The sequence below is a fragment of the Onychostruthus taczanowskii genome, unplaced genomic scaffold (assembly GCF_017590055.1).
Source record: "Onychostruthus taczanowskii isolate IOZ18803 unplaced genomic scaffold, ASM1759005v1 scaffold37, whole genome shotgun sequence".
In the NCBI taxonomy this organism is placed as follows: Eukaryota; Metazoa; Chordata; class Aves; order Passeriformes; family Passeridae; genus Onychostruthus; species Onychostruthus taczanowskii.
Window position 1 is genome coordinate 1,354,592 of NW_024501126.1, and position 26,085 is coordinate 1,380,676.

General features: G+C 42.3%; 1 protein-coding gene across 4 annotated transcripts in view; it reads left to right on the plus strand.

Moving 5' to 3' along the window:
- IKZF2 (IKAROS family zinc finger 2) overlaps window positions 1–24,912 on the plus strand; it is a 118,185-nt gene extending 93,273 nt beyond the window's left edge. For all 4 annotated transcript variants that reach the window (XM_041411797.1, XM_041411800.1, XM_041411799.1 and 1 more), the window contains 3 exons: window positions 1,956–2,093; window positions 9,672–9,815; window positions 14,805–24,912. In XM_041411797.1, coding sequence (XP_041267731.1) covers window positions 1,956–2,093; window positions 9,672–9,815; window positions 14,805–15,529 — 1,007 coding nt within the window. In that variant the 3' untranslated portion in view covers window positions 15,530–24,912. The remainder of the gene's footprint in view (window positions 1–1,955; window positions 2,094–9,671; window positions 9,816–14,804) is intronic.
- Window positions 24,913–26,085: the final 1,173 nt, after the last annotated feature.

The window sequence follows — 26,085 nt, forward strand, 5'->3', positions numbered from 1 at the left end:
GTAATAATTGTAGCTGCCTAAAATAGCTGCAAGCAATCACACCTTTTCCTTGTGCCGTACAGTTTATCTAAGTTGCTTGATAGCTTTGTGTAGCCAGACTGGGTGGGCTAATTCGTCCCTGTTTCAGCTCAGTTAACATAATTCCTTCCATTGCACTGGATTTTTTTATTAGACACCACATTAGCTTCTAATGAAGGTGTCAGACTGACAGACATTGATGCCATCTAGATGCACAATGAAGCATTGTAATGGTGATTATAGAAGCCTCTCCATCCTGGGGAACCTCTGTTGTGTTTTCCTAAAGGTGCCTCCAGAATGAACTGGCTGGTTTATGTTTAAGAGCTGGGGCTTGATCCAGATCATTCACATCAAGGGCAATTATTCTGGGAATGATAATGAGTCTCACGCTGGGCCTCCACTGAGAATTCCATTACCAGCATCAGTTACGGCAACAGTGTAGGCAAGTGAGCAAACTAAAATGAGGGCCACAACAACTCTTTGGTCTAAGACACACTTTCTTGAGGATGAACCTTATCTCCAAACAAAGAAATCCACAGTTTGGATACTTACTAAAAGCAGGGGGGTTTTTTCCCTTGCTGGAAAACTATGTTGTGCCACTAAAATGTGCATACAAACTTTTTGGGAAAACCTGAAAGTTTCTGCAAGCATGTTCTTTTCATCAAATTCCTTTTTTCATGTTTGAGCCCTCTGCCCAGCTCATTCTTGGCTGTGCCTGTCCCCCCACAGCTTCCCTGCGTTCCCCCATCCCAGTGGTGACGATGCAGTTTGGCTGCAATTAGTACAGCTCAGATTTCATTAAGTAAATGACTGTGAAAAGCTTTCAATATTGGGACAAACCCAATAGAAACATGTAGATTACCCAACAGAGGATGTTCTCAAATTCTTTGGCCAGAAACTAAAATTCTTACCTAAGATTTTCAAAACTCTGGAAGAAGTTTGACCTTCCCCTTCCCTCAGCCAGCTTTGAATTTTGCAGCCAATGGTGTTTTACTAGACTTGCAGCACTGACTTAATAGCTCTTTAGTTATTAGAGGATAAATGTTCATGTTCTACAAGTTTAAATTATATTAAAAGCCTTTATTAGCACCACTTGGCAAAATACCTTCTGGCTAGCTTTCTGGCCTTGGGCTAGGCCATTCTTGTGGTTTCTTAATGACATACTATGAAATGGATATAATTTATGAGAATTTGGTGCCAGGTTTTGCGTGTATTAAGAGGCATTTGCCGTTTGTGCTTAATGCTGCTGAGCAAAATGAAAAAGATTAAAAACTTGAGTTATGTCTTGCATTCATCTGGCTTGATTTTCATTGTACATGGCCATCTGTATTTTTATGTATACGTATTTATACCATATATTTTTTTATATTATTTGGTCTCTGAATTACTGGTGGTTGTTCAGTTCTGGCATATAGCACTGCTGTTACCAAAGTTACTTTCAATTTATTTTCCAACCCTCCCTGAGTAATTTTGGCAAAGTATTCTCAATGAAAGAGCTCTGAGCCACGTAATAGGTTTCCCCACAGCTGGGAGAAGAATTAGGCCACTGGGGCAGCTCATTTTTGTGACGGCAACTGTGCCATGGGCCAAAGGCCTCAGAAGTTTCTTTCCCACGAGACTTGGTGCTGGGGTGTGATTCAGCTGGTTGGTATTTTCCCCCCCTCAGCATCTGTTTATTTGCTTTTGCCACCAAGGCCGCCTCCTTTTCCTTCTGCTGATACAGCGTCAGTGTGAAAAACGGATGGGGCAAAGCACCTGGCGGGTGGGAGGAGGCGTGTGCGGTGGGAAAATGGGCCCGGGAGAAAGACCCGAGTCTCGAGTAACCTTTCTTAGGTGTGTTTCCATCACAAGAGTTGTTTGCGGCGGAGGTGTGAGCTTTGGTGGTGGCAGAAGCGGGCTGCCGTGGATCTGACCCGATGCTCTCATTCTTTCCGCAGTGGGGAAGCCTCACAAGTGCAACTACTGCGGCCGGAGCTACAAGCAGCGCAGTTCTCTGGAGGAGCACAAGGAACGCTGCCACAACTACCTGCAGAATGTCAGTCTGGAGGCTGCTGGGCAGGTCATGAGTCACCATGGTGGGTGCAAACCGCCTCCGGAGCTCCCTCGGACTTGGAGCGGCTCGTGCGGGTTTCTTTTCCATCTCTTTTTCTTCCTTTTGTCTTCACATCGCTTCCGTCTTAAAGATTGTTTGCACTCAGAGAGGCAGGAGGAGAAAAGATGGGCTGAAATCCTCACTCTGTCCAGTTTAACAGCTCTATTTGTGCTTATTTTATTTAAGTCAGTATTTCACTTTTTTAGTATGTGTATATATGCAGACATGAAAATAAAGTCAAGTCACCTGTTCAAAATTACCCAAAATGTAATGTCATAGAATCGTAGAATGGTTTGTGTTGGAAGGATCCTTAAAGACCCTCCAGTTCCAACCCCCTGCCATGAACAGGGACACCTTGCAATACACCAGGTTGCTCCAAGCTCCATCCAGTCTGGCCTTGGACACTCCCAGGAATGGGGCAAGCACAGCTTCTCTGGGCAACCTGTCCAGGGCCTCACCACCCTCACAGGGAGGAATTTCTTCACAATGTCCCATCTATCCTTGCCCTCTGGCAGTGGGAAGCCATTGTCCTGTGTCCTGTTCCTCCATCCCTTGTCCCAGGTCCCTCTCCTGCTCTCCTGGAGCCCTGTTAGGTGCTGGAGGGGCTCTAAAGTCTCCTTGGAGCCTTCTCTTCTCCAGGTGAACACCCCCAGCTCTCCCAGCCTGGCTCCACAATAGAGGAGCTCCAGCCCTTGGAGTACCTCTAAGGCTTCTTCTGGACTCACTCCTACAGCTCCATGTTCTTCTTATGCTGAGAGTCAAAGCCATGTATAAAATGTATGATTCTCTTCCCCTTCCTTTCTCATAGCGAGTGATAATTAGAAAATATAAGGATGACAGAGATATTCAGAAGTCACTATTTTTACCCTCTGTAATACTGTCTTGTGCCTCCAAAAAAGGGAGGGATGGATGTAAAAGTCTCTAGAGCAGAATGGGATTCAATAGTGTTGTAAAAAGTAATTGTAACAAAAAATAATGTTTGTATGCATTTACATTTGCTGGTATTAATATGTTAACTAACACTGCATGTGTTAATATACATAAGGACCGAAGATTGCCAAAAAGATTGTTGAAAGCAAGAAATGTCAAACTCTGTGAATTTGTTTTCAGAAATTTCTGGAGCTATTAGTATGGATAATGAGCATAATGTCTCAGACTTCAGGGTTGAAGGCTTATCTGTAGCACTAAATTCTAGATGGTAGCTGTCCAAAAAGAGTTATAATTTTATTCAAAATTAGTGTCTCACAAGCTCTTCTAAAACTGAACTACTTTTAACTTTTCAAAGTTGTCTTTAGATGTTTGATACTTGAAGACTTCAAAATTTTTTTCTATTCAGAAAATATAAAAATTGAATGTTTTCCATTTTAATTTAAAATTGACATATACCTACAAATACATTTTAAAAAAAGTTAGTTGTGTTCAAAAAATGAAAAGGCAAAAGAACACTTCCATTTTTTTTTTCTATTTTGCTTATCATGACTAAGTGGAGACATAGGAGTTAATCTGGAAATAATTTCTGTAAAATTATTTTTAAAACCCTGAAAATGCAAGCTGAAATAAAATCTCATCAGCATTGCTACTATAGGCTATATTTTGGTGACAGAAATCTCCAAAATTTTTTAAATAGTACTTTCTCATGACCAATTTAAGCCTTTAAAGGCACATTAGACAGTTTTAGTACACATTGCCAAAATATTCATACAGCTCTATTAAGTAATTGCTCTCTTTGTAGACACCCTGGAGACTAAAGTCAACATTTAAAATGTCATGGATGTTTTAAAGATATTGAGTGATTATGTGCCTGAGGTGGCTTTTTTCTGGTAAAACTCAGTGAAAAGGCAGATTTCAGGGCTTTGCTCTTTGGAGGTACCTGTTCAGGGCTTGGTCAGTTAGGTAGGAGTTGAAGCACTAAATTGATTCCCAACAAAATACCCACTCCTTGTGCCTGTCTTGTTAACCAGGGAGAGATGCCTTCAGTCATCCTTTCCTTAGGGAATAACAGGAGCCTGCCCACAGCTCTGACAGCCAGGATGTTTGAGATCCTGTTGTGGAGGAGCTTCCCAAATGCTGCTCAATGTCTGGTTTTATTAGACAGTTGTTTATTAAAATAATAAATTAAATTAATTAAAATTTCTGGGGAAATCTAAAGCTTTTTCTAAGCTGCCTAATGCCATGACAAGAAGGGCAAGTCCTTAACCTTGTCTGCCCAAAGAAGGTGCAGTGATTGACCTTGCATTGATTTTTCTACCACCTGAAGTTAAACCAGTGCAAATCCCATGTGGACAGTTCTTTTATTTACAGCCTGACTTTACCTGGGCTTAAAATAGAAGTGTTCACACAGCCACTTCACTTTGCTCAACAAAATTAACTTAAAGCAGCACTTTGAATTCAACCAGTGCCTCTTTCTCCTCAGGGCAAATATGTCTGTGCCTCCCCTGGTGAATGTTTCAGGGGATGTTTGATCCAGTGTGTTCATTTAGTTGTTTAGTGAGGGCACAGCGAGGACAGGCAGTGACAGGGAGCTCCAGATTCAGCTGGGACTGGTCAGAAATCTCAGCTCCCATCCCAGCATCACTCACAGCAGTGAAGCTCAGCATGAGGGTCATGGGCACTGACCTGTGGAGGTCTGCAGCAAAGTCTTTTCCTGGGACTGTAAAGACACCAGGGAAGAGTACAAAAATGGTTACTCAGCTTAATGTTAGGCCTTATACTAACCCTGAAAAAACTGTATTCACTTCCTTGTCTCCCATGTCACACATGGAAATTATATTCCTGAGGATGACTAGAGTATGTTTTGGAGACTTTTATTTTGCATCCCACTGGGGTGAGCTTTCCTAACTCTCTTTCCAAATATGTGGTGTTTTGTTTTTGCTGGGCATTTTGAAGCACTGGAGTGTGTTTTGTTGTGACTCCTGCTCACAGCTTCTCCACTGCACACAGAACAGGGAGACGTGGGGATTTTCTGATCCCTACCACCATCCTGCTCCTCCTGATTTAACAACACCAGCATTGGCCAACACTAAGCATTGATCCAAATTATTTCTGCAGAGACTAATTGTTCCAGAAAACTGGAAGCAGCCCCTAGAGGGTTTGGATTTTTTTCAAGCATTGTGCTCAAGCCCATCAGTTTGCAGGCAAGGCACAGACATCTACTTTGGTGCTTTCAATTATCTCTGTCTTGCAGATGGCTAGATCACCTGACTGAAGCCACAAGGGGAAACAAGAGAGGAGGAAGGAGGGCTAATTTTTGGGGGTGGGTAGGAATATACAAATCTCTTGCTCCATCCTCTTGCAGGGTGCCAGTTGTTTGTCGAGCTGCCCCTCCTTGTGTTCCTGTTCCCTGCTCAGCAGGACAGATGCTGCAAGAGAGATCCCATGATTTTGTTGTTGAAATTTTTCAGCTAAGCAGTGCTGGCTCTGGAAGGAGAAATTAGTCTGCAGTCTCCTAGCTCGCAGTGTGTTGGGGGTGACAAAAGGGACAGTCCCTGCATGCCAAGAACATGCCCTTTACAGGAAAGAACGGGGAGAAATGTTGAAGGCTAGCTATGGTTTGCACCCAGTTATGTCTTCTTCTCCACTGCCACAAAGCCAAAAGTCCAGAGAAATTCTTCCAGGAATGGAGAAGGGTACTCTTTTCAGGAGAAGGAGAAAGAAGCCTAGCCCTAGGCTGTGTGAGCTCAAAGGCCAGCTCCACATAAAACACACAATGGCCTTGTGTCTTTCCCTCTTACATAGTTGCTTAAAACATCGTTAAAATGCTGGTCCCACAGGACACTTCCCACCAGGGTCCATGGGAATATTTCCTGTCATTTCTCTGCACACACACACTTCTTTTAAATAGCAATATTGTGAGCCTCAGAAAGGAAATTGAGGTTGATGGAGTAATACTAATTTATACCAGCTGAGACTTAGCCCAGTGTCTGGTGTCTGCACACAAAATATTTATCAGCAAAACACACACTGGGTAATTTTTTTGCTTCTCTTTTTTCCCCTATTCTTTCCTCACAGTTACAGCATAAACTCTTTTAATAGTTCATGTGGTTTCTTACAAATTAAGAAGTAAAAAGTTAAAGATATTCACTACGATTGAAAAAACAATGTCTTCAGGAAAAGAAAGACTGTTCTGAAGACTATCCAAGTTTATGAATTCAGAGTTTAGCTCAGAAACAATACTTTGTATTAATTACAGTTGAGTACTGACAGTGTCAGAGGCAGTGAACTCTTCCATGGGCAATCCAGCAGCACACCCTGACAGCTGATGAAGAACATCCCTGAACAGAAACATACTCAAGCGTGGGCTTTTCCTGGGCTGGAAGTTGGATTTTTAGAACAAAAAAGTCTTCCTGAGCTGAGACTGTAAATGCTCAGCATAAAATGAGTTGCTGTATCTGAGCTAGTTATATCTTGTCAGCTGTTCAAGGTAATGAAGTAGGATGTACTACAACAAAAAAGGAATTGCATTTGCTGCTGAGTAAATGTGTACACGAGCTTCTACTACAGAGCAGCTGATTGCTGAGAACTGGTAGTTGTGTGTGATCAGTTTGGTTTCCCTCTTTCTTATTTTGTTTTTCCTTTAAAAAAATGCAGGCTGGTCTATCTGTCCTTTATTTGTGTGGTTTTTAAATTGAAATGAAAATTAATGTATCTAGAATTGTTAGTGTGATATTTAACTTTTTGGGTTTCTGAAATGGGACATCTCATCTGTTTGGTCTGGTTTGGTCTGCTGTTTAAATAGTTTCAGAAACTAGACTGTGTCTTTCTTTTCCTTCTCCCAGGAAATCTGCATAACAAAACACACTCTGGTAACATATTTCCATCATAACACAAATATTAGTGTGATTCAGTGATTCTGTTGCAAAAGACAAGTGCCCTGGATTATAGACTTGGGTTCTGAGGTGGGAAAAAGTACCTTCAGCATGAAAGATGGAAAAGAAAATGCTTTTATTGTTGATGATTTTAGTTTTAAAATGAGTCCAAGCAGGATTTTTGCCTGACTTAGAGAAGAGCAGATGTCTTTTTTAGCACTATTCATTTTTCATGGAAGAAAGGTTTCAAATTATGTGTAGGAAATTTTACACATATGCCCAGCAGCAGAATTATTTCATTATTACTTAATTGTTATAAGACCATACAAATGTCACTACATTTGGGGCTTATTCAGATGGCTTTTAAAGTAATCAGGAGCTTTGAAGTGGTTCAGAATGCTTTGCACAGGCGTTCCTAGGAGGGATTGAGCACCTTCCTAGTACCACACCACCAGCCTTGTGCGTCCTGTGCACCAAGGGCTGGACATCCTTGAAGTGGCACCTGGGTGGGCGTGGCCCTTGGTAGTCACATCCTGGGATTCACACCCTGTGTGCTTGTGCATGCATCCACTGAGCCTGGGGAAGCCAAAAAGGACAGTCAGAGGCCAGTTCCCAGTGAAAATCAGCAGACATCATCTTTTCTTTCTGCCTAAATCTCCTTGGTAAATACTTGAGTAGTGCAGATAGCTCCTGACCAAGCACAGTATTTAATTAACCTTAAAACTTTACCCTTAGCTATTAAAGTATTCCAAGTCTCCCAGTCTGCACTGGGCATTAATTAGGTCACTTGAACACTGCATCCCATTTTGTTACAACATTAGATTCATTTATATTTATGCTTTTTTCCCCTCCCTTTCAGTGATGCCAGCAGGACTGCCTTGTAAATGAGAAACCATTGTGTTTCTCAGGGGGAGCATCCTGTACAAATAAAAAAGCAGCAGAGTAAATCATTTTACAGCATATGGTAGATTCTAAGCCTCAAAGTACTCAGCTTTCCATAGCAGCAGAGGCACAAATGGAATCAAATGAATAAATTGCCATGTTTTCTTATTATGGATGTCTGAATTGAGAAGTTCACCTGAGCAGATTACTCTGTTTTGTAATTGCCTGGTATTTGCTCTTCCTTACTAGAAAGAAGGCAGAGACAAGGCTTTTATCACCCCATTTTTGGTGTATTATGTGCTGGCAAACAGCTGTGTTTAGGAACAGGGGGGTGATTATTCCATGCCAGGATCCTGAAGGTAGTGCAGTTCCAAGGGAGGAAAGTGGGCTGGTGGAGTTCATTTATGGCACTGTCTGGGAGAAGGTGTCTGTGACACAAAAGGCTGCCATGGTGAGAGACTGGAGGAGGGCTGGCAGAACAGGAGGGTGCCAGGCCTTCTCTGCCACCTCTGCAATACCCAGCACCTTGCTGGGAGTCTGATCTGAGACACACAATGCAATGGGTTCCTCTCAGTTTACAAACTGTAGGAACTCTGTGCCACATCTCCCCAGTTTCTGTTTTTCTGCCATCCATGCTTTATACCCCAACCATCCCATTAGCACGTGGCCTAGTGGCTGATCCCTCTCAGGTTTTTCTTGCTACCTTCTGAGGATGAATGCAGGGACAATTAGGCCTGGTATTAAACTCATAACAGCAGAGCAGAGCTACACACTTAGATGGATATTGCAAATGGCTGGGACTCTCCAGGACTGATCCACAGTCTGGTACCACTAATTAGAAGATGATGATTAGAAGAGGATGCTCAACAAAGCCAAAGTACTTTGTGGGTGCTTAAGAGTGGCTGTATCAGCAAGTGGCATAAAACCCTGTGCAAGTGGCTCACTACCCTGGTTAGAAGCCTGTGCAATTCCTACATTTTAGCTTTAGCACCTTATTCCCTAAACTGACTAATGACAGGAGTGAAATGAGTAAAGATAGAAGAAGTTATTGATTTTTTGGTTTTGTCTCAAATACAGTGTTATGAGCATTCCCCCTGATGTAGTTAGCACAGGAATGCTCCCTGCTGATCCCTGCTCCCTGATGATGGGAAGTGAGATGCAGAAAACCTCTGTTTGCACACTGTTGGATCTGTGCTTGAGGGGATAAAATATTAATCAAAAAATGGGTAGTTTCTGTGTCTGATTCTGAAGGGAATGTCCATGTGATGTTAATCTTGCAATTCCAGTACAATGTGTGTTGATTTTACAGTCTCATTACAGTGTGAAGAGAGGAAATAGGCTTTAGCAAACTGATCCTTCATTTGAGAGCCCTTTGTCTTAGGGAACACACAGCCAGGCCCAGCAAACACACCTCATCAATGCTGTGTGTGATGTTTAATCATTGAGATTAGTGCAAAAAGATAATACTGAGGGTAATTATGCTGTATGTGTGAAGGGAATACACAAAGAATGAGAACTAAAGATTTATTTACATTGTTGACAGGTGACCATATTGAAGAGAGAGTAACACAAAATGTCACCAACAGAGTGAGTTTTCAAAAGTGTCCTCTCCTCACTGGTGGTCTTGAGTGTCCAGAACAAAACAAGCTCTTTTATAAATGCTTAAATTTGGGTTTCTGCTAAATAAGATATTCCCAAGGAGAGATGTTTCGTGAATGTGGCTCTGCTTACAGGTGATTGCTGTCTTGATGCCCAAAGTGTTTTCACACCTTGCTTTATGTTGTATTGCACAATCAGCAGAGCTCAAATTATTTGTGTTGTCTGTGAAGTGTAGACCAGACCTGTCTGATACCAATTTTTTTTGTTTTATGTAGTACCTGCTCTGGAAGATTGTAAGGAACAAGAGCCTGTGATGGACAACAATATTTCTGTGGTGCCTTTTGAGAGACCTGCTGTTATAGAGAAGCTGACAAGCAACATGGGAAAGCGTAAAAGCTCCACCCCACAAAAGTTTGTGGGTAAGCTGGAAATGAGCCTTTTATTCTTTTTAGTGCATGGCTATGGGTTATGTGCTATTTCTGATAGCCAGAAGAACAAGGGGAAAAGTAGCACTCTCACAACTTGGTTCTGATACAGCAATGGAGGTTGTTAAATCACAGCAAGAAATCATGATAATTATTGAGTTCATTTTACTAGTCCAGAGAATTCAAAAGTGAAATCCACTATCACAAAAATGGCTCAGAAAACCTTGAGCTTTTTACTTAACACTGTTTTGATTGTGGTTTTTTTTAAACTTCTCTCTAGCCCTTTTGAGATTTAGACTTGTCATCTTCCCTCTCATTGCTCCAGAAAAACAAAACCAAGCTAAGACTGTCATATAATTATCTGTATCCATATGTGTTAAAAAAACAAACAACAAGTATCTCAAGACTTCTAATTTGTATTAAATTCCTGACACTTGGCAACAACTGGTCTGATAATACTGGAATGAGGAAGTAAATCACATCCCTTGTGTTGGAAGAAGTTGTTCTTGCTCCAAGTGCAGCACTCTGCACACAATAAACTTATTAATGCATGAATAAGAAATAGCATTGGGTGGCTTTTGGTAATAGATATAGAATCCTAGGTCAAGAATTCATATTTTGCTTTGTGTCTTGGCATATTAAAATTATTCAGCTTGTAGCAGGTGACAGTATGGAGAATTTTGCTTGGTTTGAGCTGTAACTTAAAGCTTCTTTTTACTTCTACTGAAGCAATGTAAAACTTCTTAGGAGGGAAGCTGGAACAGAGAATTGTTTGGGGTAAGTGTCAGACTCTGAAGTCACGAAAGAGGTGTTTTCCACACTCACTCCCTGAAGGGCAGTCACACAGAATTTAAGGGTGTCTCGTTCTGCCTACTCTAAGGACACTTACAGAGAGCATCACAGGACTGTAAGTAATTAGCACAGCCATTTAGAAAAATTGTTGCCCCTCAGCTAAATGGAGCTTCAGATGGATTTGTTAAATCACCCCTGAAGGTGGCTGTAAGTAAGCTGCATGGTTTGGAATAGCAGGGGGCCAGCAGTGTGCAGCAGCTCACCTGGGGAGACTGACACACTGACCTGGCTGCTCTCAGTCAGCTGACCATTCCCAAATGTCAGTGCTGAGCCAAGGTTAGGCCAGCAATGATCCATCCCACGTGGGGAACACTGGGAAACATCAGTATGTTGTTATATATTTGGACCAGAAAGGTGATTTTACTTGTCCATTCATGCACCATTGACCATATGTTGTTCTTGTGTTCAGAGGTAAATTTACTGACTGGAAATCTTTGCCTGAGAGAAGCTATACTACATTATTATTCTCTTCAGCTGGTTACACTACTTTGTGGTTGGATTAATCAGTTTTTTTCTATAGGTGTAACATATCACTATGCATATCCTATGTAGGATCAAAAGTACCCTCTTTCATATTTACCATATCTTATTTTTCTGATCTTTAGCAGCATCAAGGTGTTTAGATTGAACAACAGCAGTCTTCACTTGGCTGCCTTTCTTTTTTTTTTCCTCCCCTCCACCATGACCTCACTTTTCTTCCCCTTTTCTCCCCAATTAAATATTGTTCAGCTCTATCAGGAAGAATGTGTAATGGTTCTGTTGCTTGCAGGAAATTTTCCTGTGCATACTGCAAGCATGGCACCTGTCCAAAACAACTTAATGGTGTTTATGAGAAGGTCATGTAAGCATAAGCTAAAATCTTTGCATGCTACATCTATCAGTGCTTTACTGCTCTTTCTGATCAGCAATCTCCAAGGGACTGTGGTTATGGACCACAGTCTCTCCTATGGCTGAATTTTCAGGAGGAAAGGAAGCAGCGTGCAGCAAATAGAATGAATTCATTTCTGAGTGAGAGACTTGGTTATATATCTGCTCTAGGTACTAGTCTTACCAAACCAGTTGAAAGAGGGGAAGCACACTCCAGATAAAGTAAAATTTGTGATATGCAGGAGTATGAGTACTTCATTTTGCTTCTTGTTCAGTGAGGGAGAGGCAGACACCAGTTAAATTAAAAGCAGCCCTCTTCAGGCTGGTCATATGAAGCAAATTCACATATTTTCAGTTGGAATTTGGAGCTTCCTCTCAGAATGTCAGCGAGGTTAAGAAGTGGCAGGATGCAAAAGGAGACATTTATGTGGCTTACGATAAGACCATGGTTGTTAGAGTAAGAATTAAAAATACACGGGCGTCTCAGAGCAGATGAAGATCAGCCGGCTGCCAAATTACACTCAGCTTCTGGTTAATGGGGGTCAGGGAGAAACTTCCCCAGGGGGAAATGCTGGAACAGCTTCCTCCAAGGTTTCTTGTAGCTTTCTCCCAAGTGTCCAGCACTGCAGCTGCTTTAGATACTTGATGAGATGAACTACAGGTATCACAGGACAGCTGTGTCTGTGTGCTTTGATCTAGCTTCAAATACCTGTTTTGGGGTTTATTTGAATGTCATATGGCCAGAGGGGAGAAAGCTTTTTCTTCTACTTCACTAATGTAGGGCAAGGATAAATAGACTTTGAGCATAGTTTAAATGAAAATTCAGAATGATTGGTCTGATTAGCTGATTTTTAAGTATAGAATTGGCTAAAGAGGAATTTAATTTGGAAACCACAGTGTACTGGGCTATTGGATTGTTTATTGGTTACTTCTGAGCTCTGTGTTTTACGCCCTCTCCTTCCCATGTTATCATTTATTTTGCTTTTTTTTGTCACACTCCATTTCTCAGGCTCTGACATCTTTGGAACTGGTTCATAATTAAAGGAATAAATAATTCAGGTCACTGGCAATTTACAGCTTTCTTTGCTGTCTGTGCTGGAGTAACTAAACATGGATGATGAAAGGAATCAAAATAAGGTTTGCATCATTTATGCAAGTAGCCCATAAAGGATGGGTAATATTTCTTGATCTGTAAAGCCTACAAAGGACTGACAGTGTGTTTGGCAGCTGGATCAGACCCTCACCAGATCCACTTCTTTATCCAAACACAAGAATGACTCAGGAGGCCAGAGCAAGTGACAGGCACCTGTGAGCACTAGACACACTTGCCTCCTAGAGCTGTGCTCCAGTCCCCCTTTGGCCCCACTTAGGAAGTTTGCACTGTTTCATGGGAGGCTGGAGCCACATCCAGTTGCAGAGCTGTCCATCCTGTCTGTAGCAGCACAGCCATCACAGGCTGCCAGACCACAGCAAAACACTGAAAGGAGGATGTTTGATGGCAAGAATCGTCTGCAAGTGGTGTCAGATTACCACATCATAGGTACACAAGTGTGGTATGGTGTCCAGCCATGTGAACAGTAGTGCTGAACAGAGGAAGAATATTCATGTGCTTCACTTTAGACTTACATTTAATTACCTTGATAATCAGGGCTAAGTTGCCCAGCAGAAGTGATGCATCATCATCTCTAAGGACATCATGGTTCTTCTCTGTGCATCACTTTAGAATAAGTCACGCTAAGTGGAATGAATTATTACAGTCAAAAATAAAATGCTGAGTGATAGCTGTGTTGAAATGTACTAATGCAATTTGGAAGAGATTTGGGATTACAGTTCTGTTTCTTATAGTGGTTTATACACATTGTGTTCCAAGCAGTTTTGGCAAAAGGTGATAGAAGAAGCTTCTGGAGTAATTTAATTCTTGAGTAGCCAAACCACTTGTAAGTAGTGACTTCTTGAATATATTAACTTACGCTACTGGGAAAAAAGTTTTATGTACCAAGGAAGTGAAATAACAAAGACAATGAAAACCAACCAAAATTATTTATCAGACTTCATAAAATCAGCCTTAAAAGATAGCTGTCAACAACCAGCTAATTGCGTGTGTGAATACACAGGAGCATGTGCATAATGTATCATATACATATAACATTCCCTGTTTAAGTATAAGTTATTCCATGAGCTCTGCCTGTCCTGACTCTCCAAAGCCATCACTGAAAAAGCAGTGCTGCTGAGCTGAGCCCTGGTGTAAGCACTGGTCAATTTGCTCACCTCCAAGGAGAGCTGTGATGTGTAACATGGTGCCCTGTGACTGCCATAATGCACCAGCGTCTGGTTCTGGTTTTGCACGTCTGTCGTGACATTGATGTTAAAAGGTTACAAGGATGTGAGTTAGGATTCACAGTGATGAACCAGGCAGCTTCAGCATCATTAGGTATAAATTTATCCTGTGTCAGTGAAAGGTGCTTTTGTCTTTTATTGAGTGAATCAAAGCTATATACCTGGTTTCTCTGTTTGTTTTCTTGCCTAAATAGACATTGGGAAGGAAGCGGTGTATGTTTGTGTCTTTTTTTTTTCTCAGTCCAAAAAGGATAGAATCTCTTTTTTTTTTTGAGGGAGGAAAACTGCAAAGATCAGCCTCCACTGCTCCTGTAAATGGCTTCATTCTTGGCTACATGCTCTCATTTAATGTTTGGGGGTTTTTTTCTGCTGGTTAAAGGATTTACGTCTTGTGGCTCTAAAGGTGCCATCATAACAAGCCCCCTGTACCTGTTGTTTGGGTTTCTCACTGTTCAGCCCTGTTGTAAGGTAGGTGTGAGGCACCTCAGATGGTGGGCCACATGTGAAATGGTCCCTTGAATTTTGGGGAGAGTATGTCTAATGGCATACTCTGTCAGAACTTCAGTGCCCTCAATATTTCAATCCATTATCTACCAGTTAACATGTATTTCCTGACTTGAAGTGTGGGCACGGTCAGGCTCAGTTGAAGATTTGAAATTGCTCTGGAAGTTGCTGTAGCCACATGTTTCACCTGGAATAAATTTCAAAAAAAAAATAAAAAAAAAAAGAAAGAAAGCTCTTGGTGAGGTTACTGTTTTACCCATCTCAGGACAGGAACTTTATAGGAGGTCAGTAATAAATTAGAAGGAAGTTAACTTTAGACTCTAGAATAGTTTCACTCCAAGTCAGGAGGTTTCTGTCTCTTTTGCAGTGAAACATTGCCATGATTATGTTGATTTTGCTCATGGATTTCCTTTTATCTCTTAGGTGAAAAGTTCATGAGATTTGGCTATCCAGATATCCCCTTTGATATGAACCTAAACTATGACAAGGAGGCTGAGCTGATGCAGTCTCACATGATGGACCAAGCCATCACCAATGCAATCACCTACCTTGGAGCTGAGGCACTTCACCCCCTGATGCAGCACACACCGAGCACAATTGCAGAGGTGGCCCCGGTCATCAGCTCAGCTTACGCTCAGGTCTATCATCCCAGCAGGATAGAGAGGCCCATCAGCAGGGAAACAGCTGACAGCCACGAGAACAACATGGATGGCCCCATCTCCCTCATCAGACCAAAGAGTCGAATCCAGGATAGAGAGGGCTCCCCCAGCAATAGCTGCCTGGATTCTACTGACTCAGACAGCAGCCACGACGACCGCCAGTCCTACCCAGGAAACGCTGCCTTAACCCCCAAGATCAAGCCAAACCCGGCTTATGTGAAGGAGGAGGCCAAGCCTTTGGATGTCACAAAAGCTTCTAAGGGCTCTTTAAAGGATATGTACAAGGTGATCAACGGAGAAGGGGAGCAGATTAGGGCTTTCAAGTGCGAGCACTGTCGCGTCCTCTTCCTGGACCATGTCATGTACACCATCCACATGGGCTGCCACGGCTACCGGGACCCGCTGGAGTGCAACATCTGTGGCTACCGGAGCCAGGACCGCTATGAGTTCTCGTCGCACATAGTCCGGGGGGAGCACACATTCCGCTAGGCCTTCTCATCCAAAGGGGACTCGTATGAAGTAGAAGAACTGCACATGAAGAAATACTGCACTTACAATCCCACTTTTCCTCAGACATTGAGACGCCTATTTTGTTGTTGTTGCTGTTGTTGTTGCCGTTGTTTAATTATTATTATTAACCTTATTTTTTGTGGACCCAACCTCATTTGCTCTGCCCAGCTTAAGGATGGAAAGAAGGAAGGGAATGCATAAAAGAGGGGTTTGTTGTGGCAATCAGTTTCTGGGGAGTGACCCGCCTTGCTTTCTGTGGGAATTGGAAGGCAGTTGGTGTCTGTCTCAGTCAGTTGTACACCATGTCCTCTTTTGGGATGTCGCTCAACCATGCCAGGTGCTTTCAAGTCCCAACAAGATGCCACTCATTTGGAATTTCAGAGGAATAGGTAGAAACATTTCAGAGGAGAGCCTTTTTCTAATGTGAAGATATGGTGCGAGCTTTTGGTGGCTGGAGGAAAGGGGGGAAACTTTGTTCTGCAGAATGAACAATTATTTTTAAAGCAAAACTGGTAGGGAGTTAGGAGCATGAATCAAAGTCAATATTCCTCTCAAAATTACTTTCAAGGCTGAGCTGTTTTCCTGGGTTCAGTGTGTATTGCCCCTCTAGAATGTAAATAAATGAAAAAAAAAAAAAAAGAAATGTATGTCTTAACACTGTACCACATTACAGCAGTTTAGTTTCATAAGTCTGAGGGCCTTCTGTGGTAAGTTTGAGGCTTTGTGTTTTTATTTTCCTTAACTTATGAAGCACCTTTTTTTAGAATTGTTAATATTCTGTTACTCCATGCCTATGTGTTGTCTCACTGGCTTCTTAGAGACGCTTGGAAGCCTTATTTCTTTAGTTGCACCCTAAGTTTTAAAAAAGAACATTTAGAAATAACATTTAAACTTGCTTCTAGGACAGTAAGTGGCCTAGGAGTGGGTGAGAGTCTGTAGTTTACTCAAGAGGTTCTGCTGCTCTTCAGAAATACTTTTGGGTTAAAATTAAGGATTTAAAAATGACAAAAGTACTGGTAGCAAAGTGTTCTTTAAATATAGGTATATATAGATACATAGTTATGTAAATACTTTCTCATTCTACTATCACAGTGTTAACCTCTTGGCAACAGCCTAAACTAAGACTTGCAGCTGGGAAAGCATTAGGAGCCAGATCCTTGGCCAGCATTAATCCTCTTGGCTCCATTGAATTTAATGGAACTGCCCCAACTTCAGCTACTTCAGCTACATCAGGATCCCAACCTTGACTGTTTTTTCTCTTATTGACTTCTTACTTCCTAATTTGCTGAACCACTGACTTCCTTTTGTTTGTATATCATCAATTTTTCTTGATTTAGGGGTGAAAGTATTAGCAGGTTTTGCGTGATAGCTTTGGCTCCTGGTGAGCACAGAAGCCCAGCAAACCAACAGGTCACATATGATCTTCCCCGCTTTTTCAGAAAGGGATAAGAGGTGATCTAGGTGCTGTGTATTGATTTGGACTTAAAGATTTCATTTTTGTTCCTAATTTAATAATTTCCCTATAGGGAAAGCAAATGGAGAAACACACTCCAGAGAGAGTCCTTGACCTACAGACTGGACAAGAAAACAAGTCCACTGATCTGTTCTGTTTCCTTTCTTTCTCTCTCAGTAAATAACAAAGCCAGCAACCACCCGGCAAGTTGCATCAGTAAAAACTGGGCTTAAACCTACAGGACAGATTGCCATTGAAACCCAACTGTTTGTACCAATCACAATTGAAATGTTGTTGTTTGGCAACAAGAGCACAGCTTGAGAATGGAAAGATCTGGATGGGTTTAACCCCCTCCGCACACACGGTCTCCACGCGCCTGGGGAGACCTTTTCCAAAGGATAAAGTTACTAAAGTATAAAAGAGAGAGCAAGATCAGGCCATAATGAATTCCCATCTGCTCCCTCCAATCTGTGCACTTGATGCATATGCCAGTTTGCTGTTCGTTTTGAGGGTACTGGATTTTTTTTCTTCTTCTCTTCCTAGACCTGGAGCATTTGAAAGTAGGAGCTGAAAGGTATTGATTGAAATCTTTTTATGGTGACATTCTTGGCAGCTAGAACCTGTGTTTAGAAAGAATACAGTAGATCATGGCCAGATTACCTGATGACTGCTTCCCAGCACTGCAATGCTATTAAGTAGGAGCTGGTAAAGTCTTGCAGTAGCCTATTAATTATAATACAATATGGAGAGAAATGTCATATTGTGTAATGTGAGACCTATCAAGGCTGGGAATATGCAGGCTTTGGAGAGACAGATTTAAAGATCTATTCCCAACATTGTTCTTAATGTCGTTGGGTTCCTCCCCCTCTTTCTTTCTTCACCCTAATGTAGAGGAACTGGGGCAAATGAACCAGTGCCATCCTCTGGACCATTCTCATTGTCTTGTGCCTGGTGCAGCCAAAAGAGTTTGTGCAGGAGAAAAGCAGGGAGATGCTGGAGGGCATCGCTTTTATTCTGTGTGGCTGATTCTCTGCAGTGAGGGAGGTGGGCTTAAGAGGCGGCCGGCTGTGCTTCATGTCAGGATGTGCCTGGAAACTGAGAAAAGAAAAAAGTGGTGATGATTTGTTGAGGCAGGAAAGGACCTTTAAGAACAAAGTGGAAAGGGAAAGGTTCTTGGGCCTTGAGGGCTGCTGGGCTTTCCTGGGCCTCCAGAAAAACACATGCCCAAGCTAGAGAGAAAGGTTGCCGGCAAATCCTTTCAGTCTCTGGGGGAAACACTCCATTCTCCCCTCTGTGGTCAGTGAAAGAACATCGGGCTGTGGTTTCTTGGAATAGCTAGCACTAGGGAAAAAGTGTTTAGAATTTCTGCCTTTGTTTGGGAAAGCACCAGAATACGGGAAAGGTAGAGAATCTCTTGTGTATGCACAGATCAGTTGGCTGCAATTCCATCTGCAGCTCGTTTAGTGTGCCTTTGGTTCACTGGTGATTCACTGCCACCTCCAGTAAGGTGTGTTCTGTGGGTGTTTAAAGGATCACATGGGGAGGCCCACTGATTTTGGAGCTGGCTTCAGTTAAGTCCACCTTCGTGATCTAATGGTAGCAGGTGAGGTCTGTATGTCCTGGTGTCACGGGCACAGGGAACTGAGGAGGCACTGGGGAGTTATCTTAGAGAAACTACATTTTTTAGAGAGGAAGAAACTTGAGGGGTCACATTGATTTTTTTACTATCAATGTCCTTTTCTAAACATTCACAAGAGACTTTTATCGTAGAGTTAGGAAGAAGAAGATTAAATTCTAGTTCAAATTTTGAACAAAATTTTGAATTAACATGTACTTTAGAATTCAATTCCTACTGAAAATTATTAGAGAGCTTTATGTAATGCAGTTTGTTCCTTCACAAAAGTGAGCAAAATGGGGCAGCAGAGATTTCTTTGGGTGTTTTTTCTTGCTTGCTCTCTGCAAGAATTGGATTTCTAAGAAAAGCTCTTGAGTTTCATCAAGTTCATTAGTCATTCATAGTGTACTAGGAATTTCAGTAGCTAATCCTTGGCCTCTAAATCCGTTTGTTCTGAGTATTTGGTGCTGGAAATCGAATCTGGCTGATTTTTATTGGACTCTTTTGAAATTCTTGGAATCAGGTTTCCGGGTAGAAACGTGCATTTGCAAATTTAGAGTTGGCTTCCTGTGAGCATTGCCCACTTTCATTAAAAAAAAAAAAAAAATTAAAAAATCGGTGCACTTCTCTGCCAGTAAACCCTTTTGCTTCTTTTACATCAAAAATGGCAATATTCTGACTCAGTTTAGAGGATTACAACCCTATTAATTTAAAGAGAAGTGTGACTGCTTATTCTGCCTTTGGTGTGATCCATATTCTTGGAGCAAAGGGCATTATCTATATATCTGCAGTTATGACTGATTAATTTTACAGCCACCTCTCTTTGTAATCAGTTAGGAGTGCACATCAAAATATATTGCATATTTTCAGTAAAGCCTGCTCTTTACTCAGTAATTTATGGGATTAAAATAATTTTATTCTCCTTAAAAAGTGCTTTCATCTGTGATGTGATGCGAAAGGTGTCTAGGCATTAACCTGTAGTGGTTTGTAGCAGAGAGGAAGATTTTAAATGGGCTAATGGGCCTGATTTTTAGTGGTACTGGTTTCTGCAATGTTAGGACCCAGCTCACAATGTAGCCATGAGGACCTGAAGTATGTTTACTGCAAGGTGAAGAAATTCTCATTTGTCAGAGTTTGCAAATTTCTTTCTGTTTACAAGGGCTTCCCTAAATTTGTGCTGTCAGGCAGGAGGTCAGTAATGAAACCCAACTCTTTAAAACTGGGCTTTCACGGGGCATTATTCCTGTTGCCCAGGCCCTGGGCTAGCTTGTTGTGATTTGAAAGAAGCCAGACAACAGACACTCCTTCCTCCACAAAGAAACTTCAGAGATAACTGCAGCAAAGGTGCTTATTTCAGCCAAGGGCAGGAGCTACAGTAATGCAGTTCCTTCACTGGATAAATTCCTTTCCTTAACTCTTGCTGTGCTTTTTAATGTAATGAGGGAGGCTGCCAGAGTCACCTAAAGTCTGTGGGATGTTAGGAAAAGGGTGATGAAATTGACTTTTCTGCTAGTAATTCACATTTTAGCTTGGCTTAATAGCATTTAAAAACAAAAGTGGATGGCCTGTGGTCTGGGGCAGCTGGAGAGCTTGAGAAAGTACATTTATATATATATATGGTATTGTGTAGTTAGAGGTATGCTTTATTGTATATGTGCCTTTTCCAAATGCATTTTGGGAGATCCTGATGTCGTTTGTGATATCCTACCAGACCCTTTCAGAATGCACAACAAAAAACAACCCAAAGGAAACGTCCCTTCTCCTGCTCTGCACCCTTCTTGGCAGCTTGACCCGGAGAGAAGACTCTGTTCAGTACTTTGCTGTGAGATTTCCTGGAGTCAGACAGCTTTTAGGAGTGGGAAGGGCTGAAAATTACCCCAGCAAAGTACATTCCAGCTATCCAGCCAGAGCTGGTCTGTAGCTGGTCCCAGGGAGCACGGCATCCCCAGCACAATGCCAGGACTTGCTGTGGGAGCCCCCAGCTGCACCGTGCCCTCAAGGGAGCTAGGGAAGTATCTCCTGTTTCCTCCCTTTAAGTAAAGCACCCTTGGAAGTGGACTTTGCTCTGCTTTAGAGTTCCCTCTTAGGTGTGGGAGCAGCCTTTAAAGCACTTGCTTCTTGCTTCAGCCTGGAATGTGGCGAGTCCTTTGGAAGTGGTTTGCAGGTTTGCCTGTCACGCTGCTGCCAGCCCAGGAACTGGTGCAGAGACCAGAGAAGCTCATCAGTAGGAGGCATTCAGGGGGCTCACGAGGTGGAGCACTGCGGTGACGAGCACCGTGCCAGTTCTGGGACTTTCCCAGGGCTTGGTGACCTGGTTTCAGGTGCACTTGTTCCCCCTGCAGGGCTGCAGAGCTGAGTGTGCCAGCGCAGCCAAGGCAGGAGGGCCACCGTGGGCAAGGTGGCTGGGCCAGCAGGCTTTGGGCAGAGCCTGAGCCCAGCAGCAGCCCTGAGCCACCTCCTTGGCAATGCTCTGCTGGGCCCAGGCCACGGCAGCCAAAGAGGGGTGGTGAGGGGGCAGTTAGGTAGAAAAGAGCTAGAATTTGCTTCATAGTGAATAGATTCCCTTTTATCCCATTGATGTGTTCTGAGATATAAGCAAAGGAGAACATCACTCTTTCCAGTTTGGTTTCTAATTGGACCTCCTTCAACCCCACCTTAAAAGGTGGGTTGTGTCCTTCTGTTACCCAGCTCTGAAATGTGCAGAGGACAGTCAGCAGGAGGGCTGGGCTCAGGCTTTGCCATGCTGCATGCTTAACAGGCCAAGAAAACAGTAAAACTAGTCTCTGTTTAATTTACCTACCTTCCCAGTTGATCATGCTGATTCCTGGTTCCTGTTCACTTCCAGCCTTTGCAAAGGTGGTTGTCAGTGTGCACACTTGGGCCCTCATCTTTGAAGATAACTTCCCATGCTATCTCCTTCTGTACAAACTTCTCCTTTTCATCTTGGGGCCTAATTAATCAGTGGACAGAAACAACCATTTCAACAGAAACCTGCACAGTTGTAGTAAAACTAATATTTTTTTTTACTGTTGGAAAAAAAACCACAAAAAACCTGTGATATTTTGACTAGCAGTACTAGATGAAGTATTTCAACAGAGTGGATGACAATGTAGTTAATCAGATCATGTCTTGAGAGGGGCTGGTACCATGTGGACCCTGTTGGGAGAAAGGGAGCAGCCTGCCCAAAGCTGGGGCCAGCACTTCCTTTCCATAGCAGGCGTTGGTTTAGGCGACTGCACTGCAGCCCAGGAAAACATTTGAGCACCATCAACCTCATGCCATCCCTTTGGCTGGATCCACATGTGCACAGGAGCTTTGCAGCTGGCTGTGTGTCTGATCACTGCCATCACCTGTGGGATCAGGGTGCAGCACAGCACCTCTGGGCAGGCCTGGGTCGTGGCGCTGGAGGCGTTCCCTTATCCCGTGTAGCAGCCTTAATCCCTGGCCCTTGGTGGGACCTGGGTACTCACAGCCTCTGTCTGTGTCACCAGGATGGATAAAGGATGGGTTCCTCCCACGAGGCGTGGGGGGAGCACCTCTCCTTACAGCACAGCGGGGCCAGTTTGCAGTAAATTGGACCGTTTAGTTTTACCTCAAGTGACATCGAGTAAAGAAAAACTTCTTGCAGGGGTGGAGGTCACTGAGTCCCTACTATGCACTTACTGGGATTTGACATTGCTTACTGGAAATGGATGTTCGTTCCTGAACACACTGTAACAAGGGAAGGACTTTTTTTGGGTTGTTTTTGTAGTCATTCAGATTCTGAAACTGTGATCAATTATTTGACGAATTGTCAAGTGTGCTCGGAGCTTGAACACGTTCACTTCCTCACCATGTAGCAGTCTCCTCTGGCTTTCTGTGCTTTTCTCTTTCCCCCTTTTCCTTCTTGGAGCTTTAAGTCTGGGCCTGCTCTTATCTCCTGTAGCTTTGGGCTGTCTAGGGGTTTGGGGGGGTGGTTTTTGGGTTTTTTTTTTTTTTTTTGTTCATTGGCTGTACAGTCTGTTTACATATTTTTGTACTCAAGTGTAGTTTTTTATTAAAAACAGAAAAAAAGAAAAAAAAGTCAATTTGGGAAAAAAAAAGGTACGTACTCTTTGTAACACTTTAAAGATCTAGGGTACCTTCGAGATCACTCTACAGTGATGTAATTATAATACTGTATATTTGCCTTCCTTTTTAGTTGGTTTTATTTTCTGTTTTGTTTTGGGTTTTTTTTCCTAAAATATATATCTTTTTATGAGAAACTGGAAACTTTTAATGCAAATGTTTAGAAAGATTTAAAATTGTAAAGTTAAAAAAAAAAAGTCATATAATTTTTTTTTTCCTGTTGGAAGAAAATGCTTTAAAAAAAGTTTTACTACTGTTATATTCCAGGGTGGGGGTTACCAACCCCAAATTTGCTTCTTATGCTTCATTCTTGGATCCTGCTTTCTAAACATGATCATTGCAGACATGGATGATTTGCTTGTATTAATTCTAAAAACAAAAATCGCCAACATTTGGGTTATTTTTCTGTTCAAGTGCAATACTTACCCTGACATCTTATTAATGTACAGTGGTTTCTGTGTTCCTTCCTCGGTCCACACAAATCAGTGAAACAAAATGCTCTGCCCTAAATGCATTTAAAGATATGGTTCAAGTAAACTGGTTGCGACTGACAAAAGATGAGGAAATGTAAATTTAAGGCTAAAGCCCATAATTTACCTCCTGCTTGTCGTTGGCATTGAAACACATCCACATCCAGAATTAAGGACATACCTGTTCTTGACTCTTCCTTCCTCTTCTTTTCTAATTGCAGCTTTTTTAAGAAAAGCACTTAATATGGATGTTTATTAAAAATGACAAAAAATAAAAAGATCTTTTGGTCTGATCCAAAACCCACTCAGTGGAGACTCCTGTTCACTTTGACGATGGATTTTGGATTAGGCCTAATCTCTTAGCTAGGGCAAAACTGCCGTTTCCTCTAGGGAGAGATTCGCCTGCGTAAGAATTACGGGACTCGTGTCTTTTATCTACCTGAGAGACCAGAAAAGCTTATTTAGAGTTGTCCTTGTCTTATATAAGTTTAGATGGGACTTGTTTTACATATCATACGTATTTATATATAGTGTATTTTTAATGCCTTCCCTCCCGCCCCCCAGTAGACTGAAGCCGCTGTTGTGTAAATATGTATTTAGGTACGTAATGAAAAAAAAGGAATAAAATCCCATTGAGATTTCTTGGAAAGGCAGTTACTGCGCATGCACAGTAGCCACTTTTGTCTTTTAAATTTGTATTTAAGAGATTTCTTTTTAATAATAACAAAGGCGAGGAGACTGTATCCCCTTCTGATCAATTGCCAAAATCGTTGCCCAACCCCCGGTGTCTGAGCCGAAGAACAAGGCGTTCGGTGCGCGACCGTGGCGGTGCCGGCTGCTCTCCCTCCTTGGGCCAAACGATGGGAGCATCCCCAGGGCTCCACGGCTCCTGCTGCTCTCGGGGCCGCGCTGAGCAGCGGGACCCGGGCCTTGCCCGGCCGGGGAGCGGAGCTCCGGGCACGGCATCTCGCCACGCTGCTCCGGAGCTGCGCTCTGCCCTGCGCAGGGATCTTTTCCTGACCGCAGCCGGCCGCCTAACCTGGGAAATGACCCCTCTTTTTTCTCCCAGGTGTAAGAATTTTTAGTTTTGTGATAGATCTTCCGAGCTCAAATTGAGGAATCTTTTAAATTAAAAAAAAAAAACAAACAATTAAATTTTTGTTAAAAAGACATCAGAGTTTACTCAAAAAGCCAGTGAAGACACTGGGAGTTGTCCCACTTCTTTATGTGTTCATTGGAAGGTGCTCTTATAAAAGGAGTTCAGAAACAATCCCTTTGACAGTGGTGCATGTGAGCAACCCTAATGTAAACCTGTATCCCCCTGCTAAAAGAGTTTTGCCGCTATAGACTGAACTATGGGACTTGTTGTTATTTTTATTTTCTTCTTAGCATACATGCATACATATGGTTGCACATCTGTATGTGTGTGCTCTGTACCTGTGTGAGTGTTGTACAGCCATGTGAGAGTGGGAGTCCGTGTGTGTGTGCGTGTATAAATAAAAGAAGCTGCAGAAACTTTGTAATACTTTGTGAAAAGGATTATATTATAAAGGTTTGTACTGTCTTGAGTGCACAGCTACTGGAATAAATGTAGGGAATCTCAGGAACAAGCATATAATTTGTCCAAGAATTATTTCTTCTCAGAAGTGTAAGTGCAGTTTTTAATTCTGTATATTATTTAATATTTTACCAATAAAAATAAACTTCTGACATGAAAGGGTTTTCCATTCAAGCTTTCTGGACACATTGGTGTATGCATACACATTTCTTTCTTGCAGCAGGAAACACACGTGGTTTGGCAGGAATTGCATTTCTACCTGCTCACAAATCCTGTTAATTAGCTAGAGAGACTGAGTGTGTTATGGGTTGGGGTTCTGAGAGGGGGGATTTGAGCATAGATCTGTTTTTAATATTCATTGGAGCTAAAGAAATGCCTTCCATCATCTTCAGCATCTGTGAGAGACATGTCCACGAGGGTCCTGCCATGTCAAATGGTGGCATCAGTCACCTGCCAATGGCTCTATCGTGTTTTTGAAATGAATTAGTGGCCTAAGGATTTCTGGAAACACTTGGACTGCACACACATTTCCTTTGAACCCTTTCCTCAGCACGGGTTTTTGGCTGAGTTTCCTCAGCCCTTCCAGAGGTGATGTTCCCAGTAGGGATTTGTTGGGCATTTCACGTTGCCCAGCTTGTCCTTCCTTTCCTAAGGCAGCTATCGACCTGGTAGCATTCGCAGTACAAACTCTTCCGACTAAAAGGAAGATCTCATGAAGCTTCGTAAATTGTTTGTTGTTTGTTTTACAAATCTCTTGTAAATTCTTGGTTAAAGATTAACCAGCCTCTCCCCATAATAAAAGTGTTCATCATTCACATGAGAATGGAAACTCCTTAAGATATCATCTGAATAAAAGTTATCTTCCTTTAAGTCATGTTTGATGTATGTTGTCTCCAAGGAATGCTTCTGTTCAGTGAGCAGAATTTCCTGATTCCTTTCAGGATTCCTTTCCAGGATTGCTGAATTACTGATTTTGCTTAAAAAAACCCCTCAAAATTCAGCTAATGGGACAGTCTGGATCTTTAGTGCATGGAGCAGAAATCCTATTGTACCATTGTAGGACAGAAATGACTGGCTTGATGGACTCAGGGTCCTGTCCCAAAACTTACTTGAGATGTTGATGGTCTGTTCATCGACTTCAGCTAAGGGTCTGAGATGATCAGGGGAGAGCTTATAGGCAGAAATTAAATGACTTTATAATCCTTAGGACTGCTGAGTCATTTTCAGGGTGAGACTGTGTGTGGCCTCACATTATTAAGGAAGAGGCTCTCAGAAATCTCCTGGCCTTGATTCAGGGCCAGCATGGTGGTGTGCCTGTGTCTGGGCAAGAGT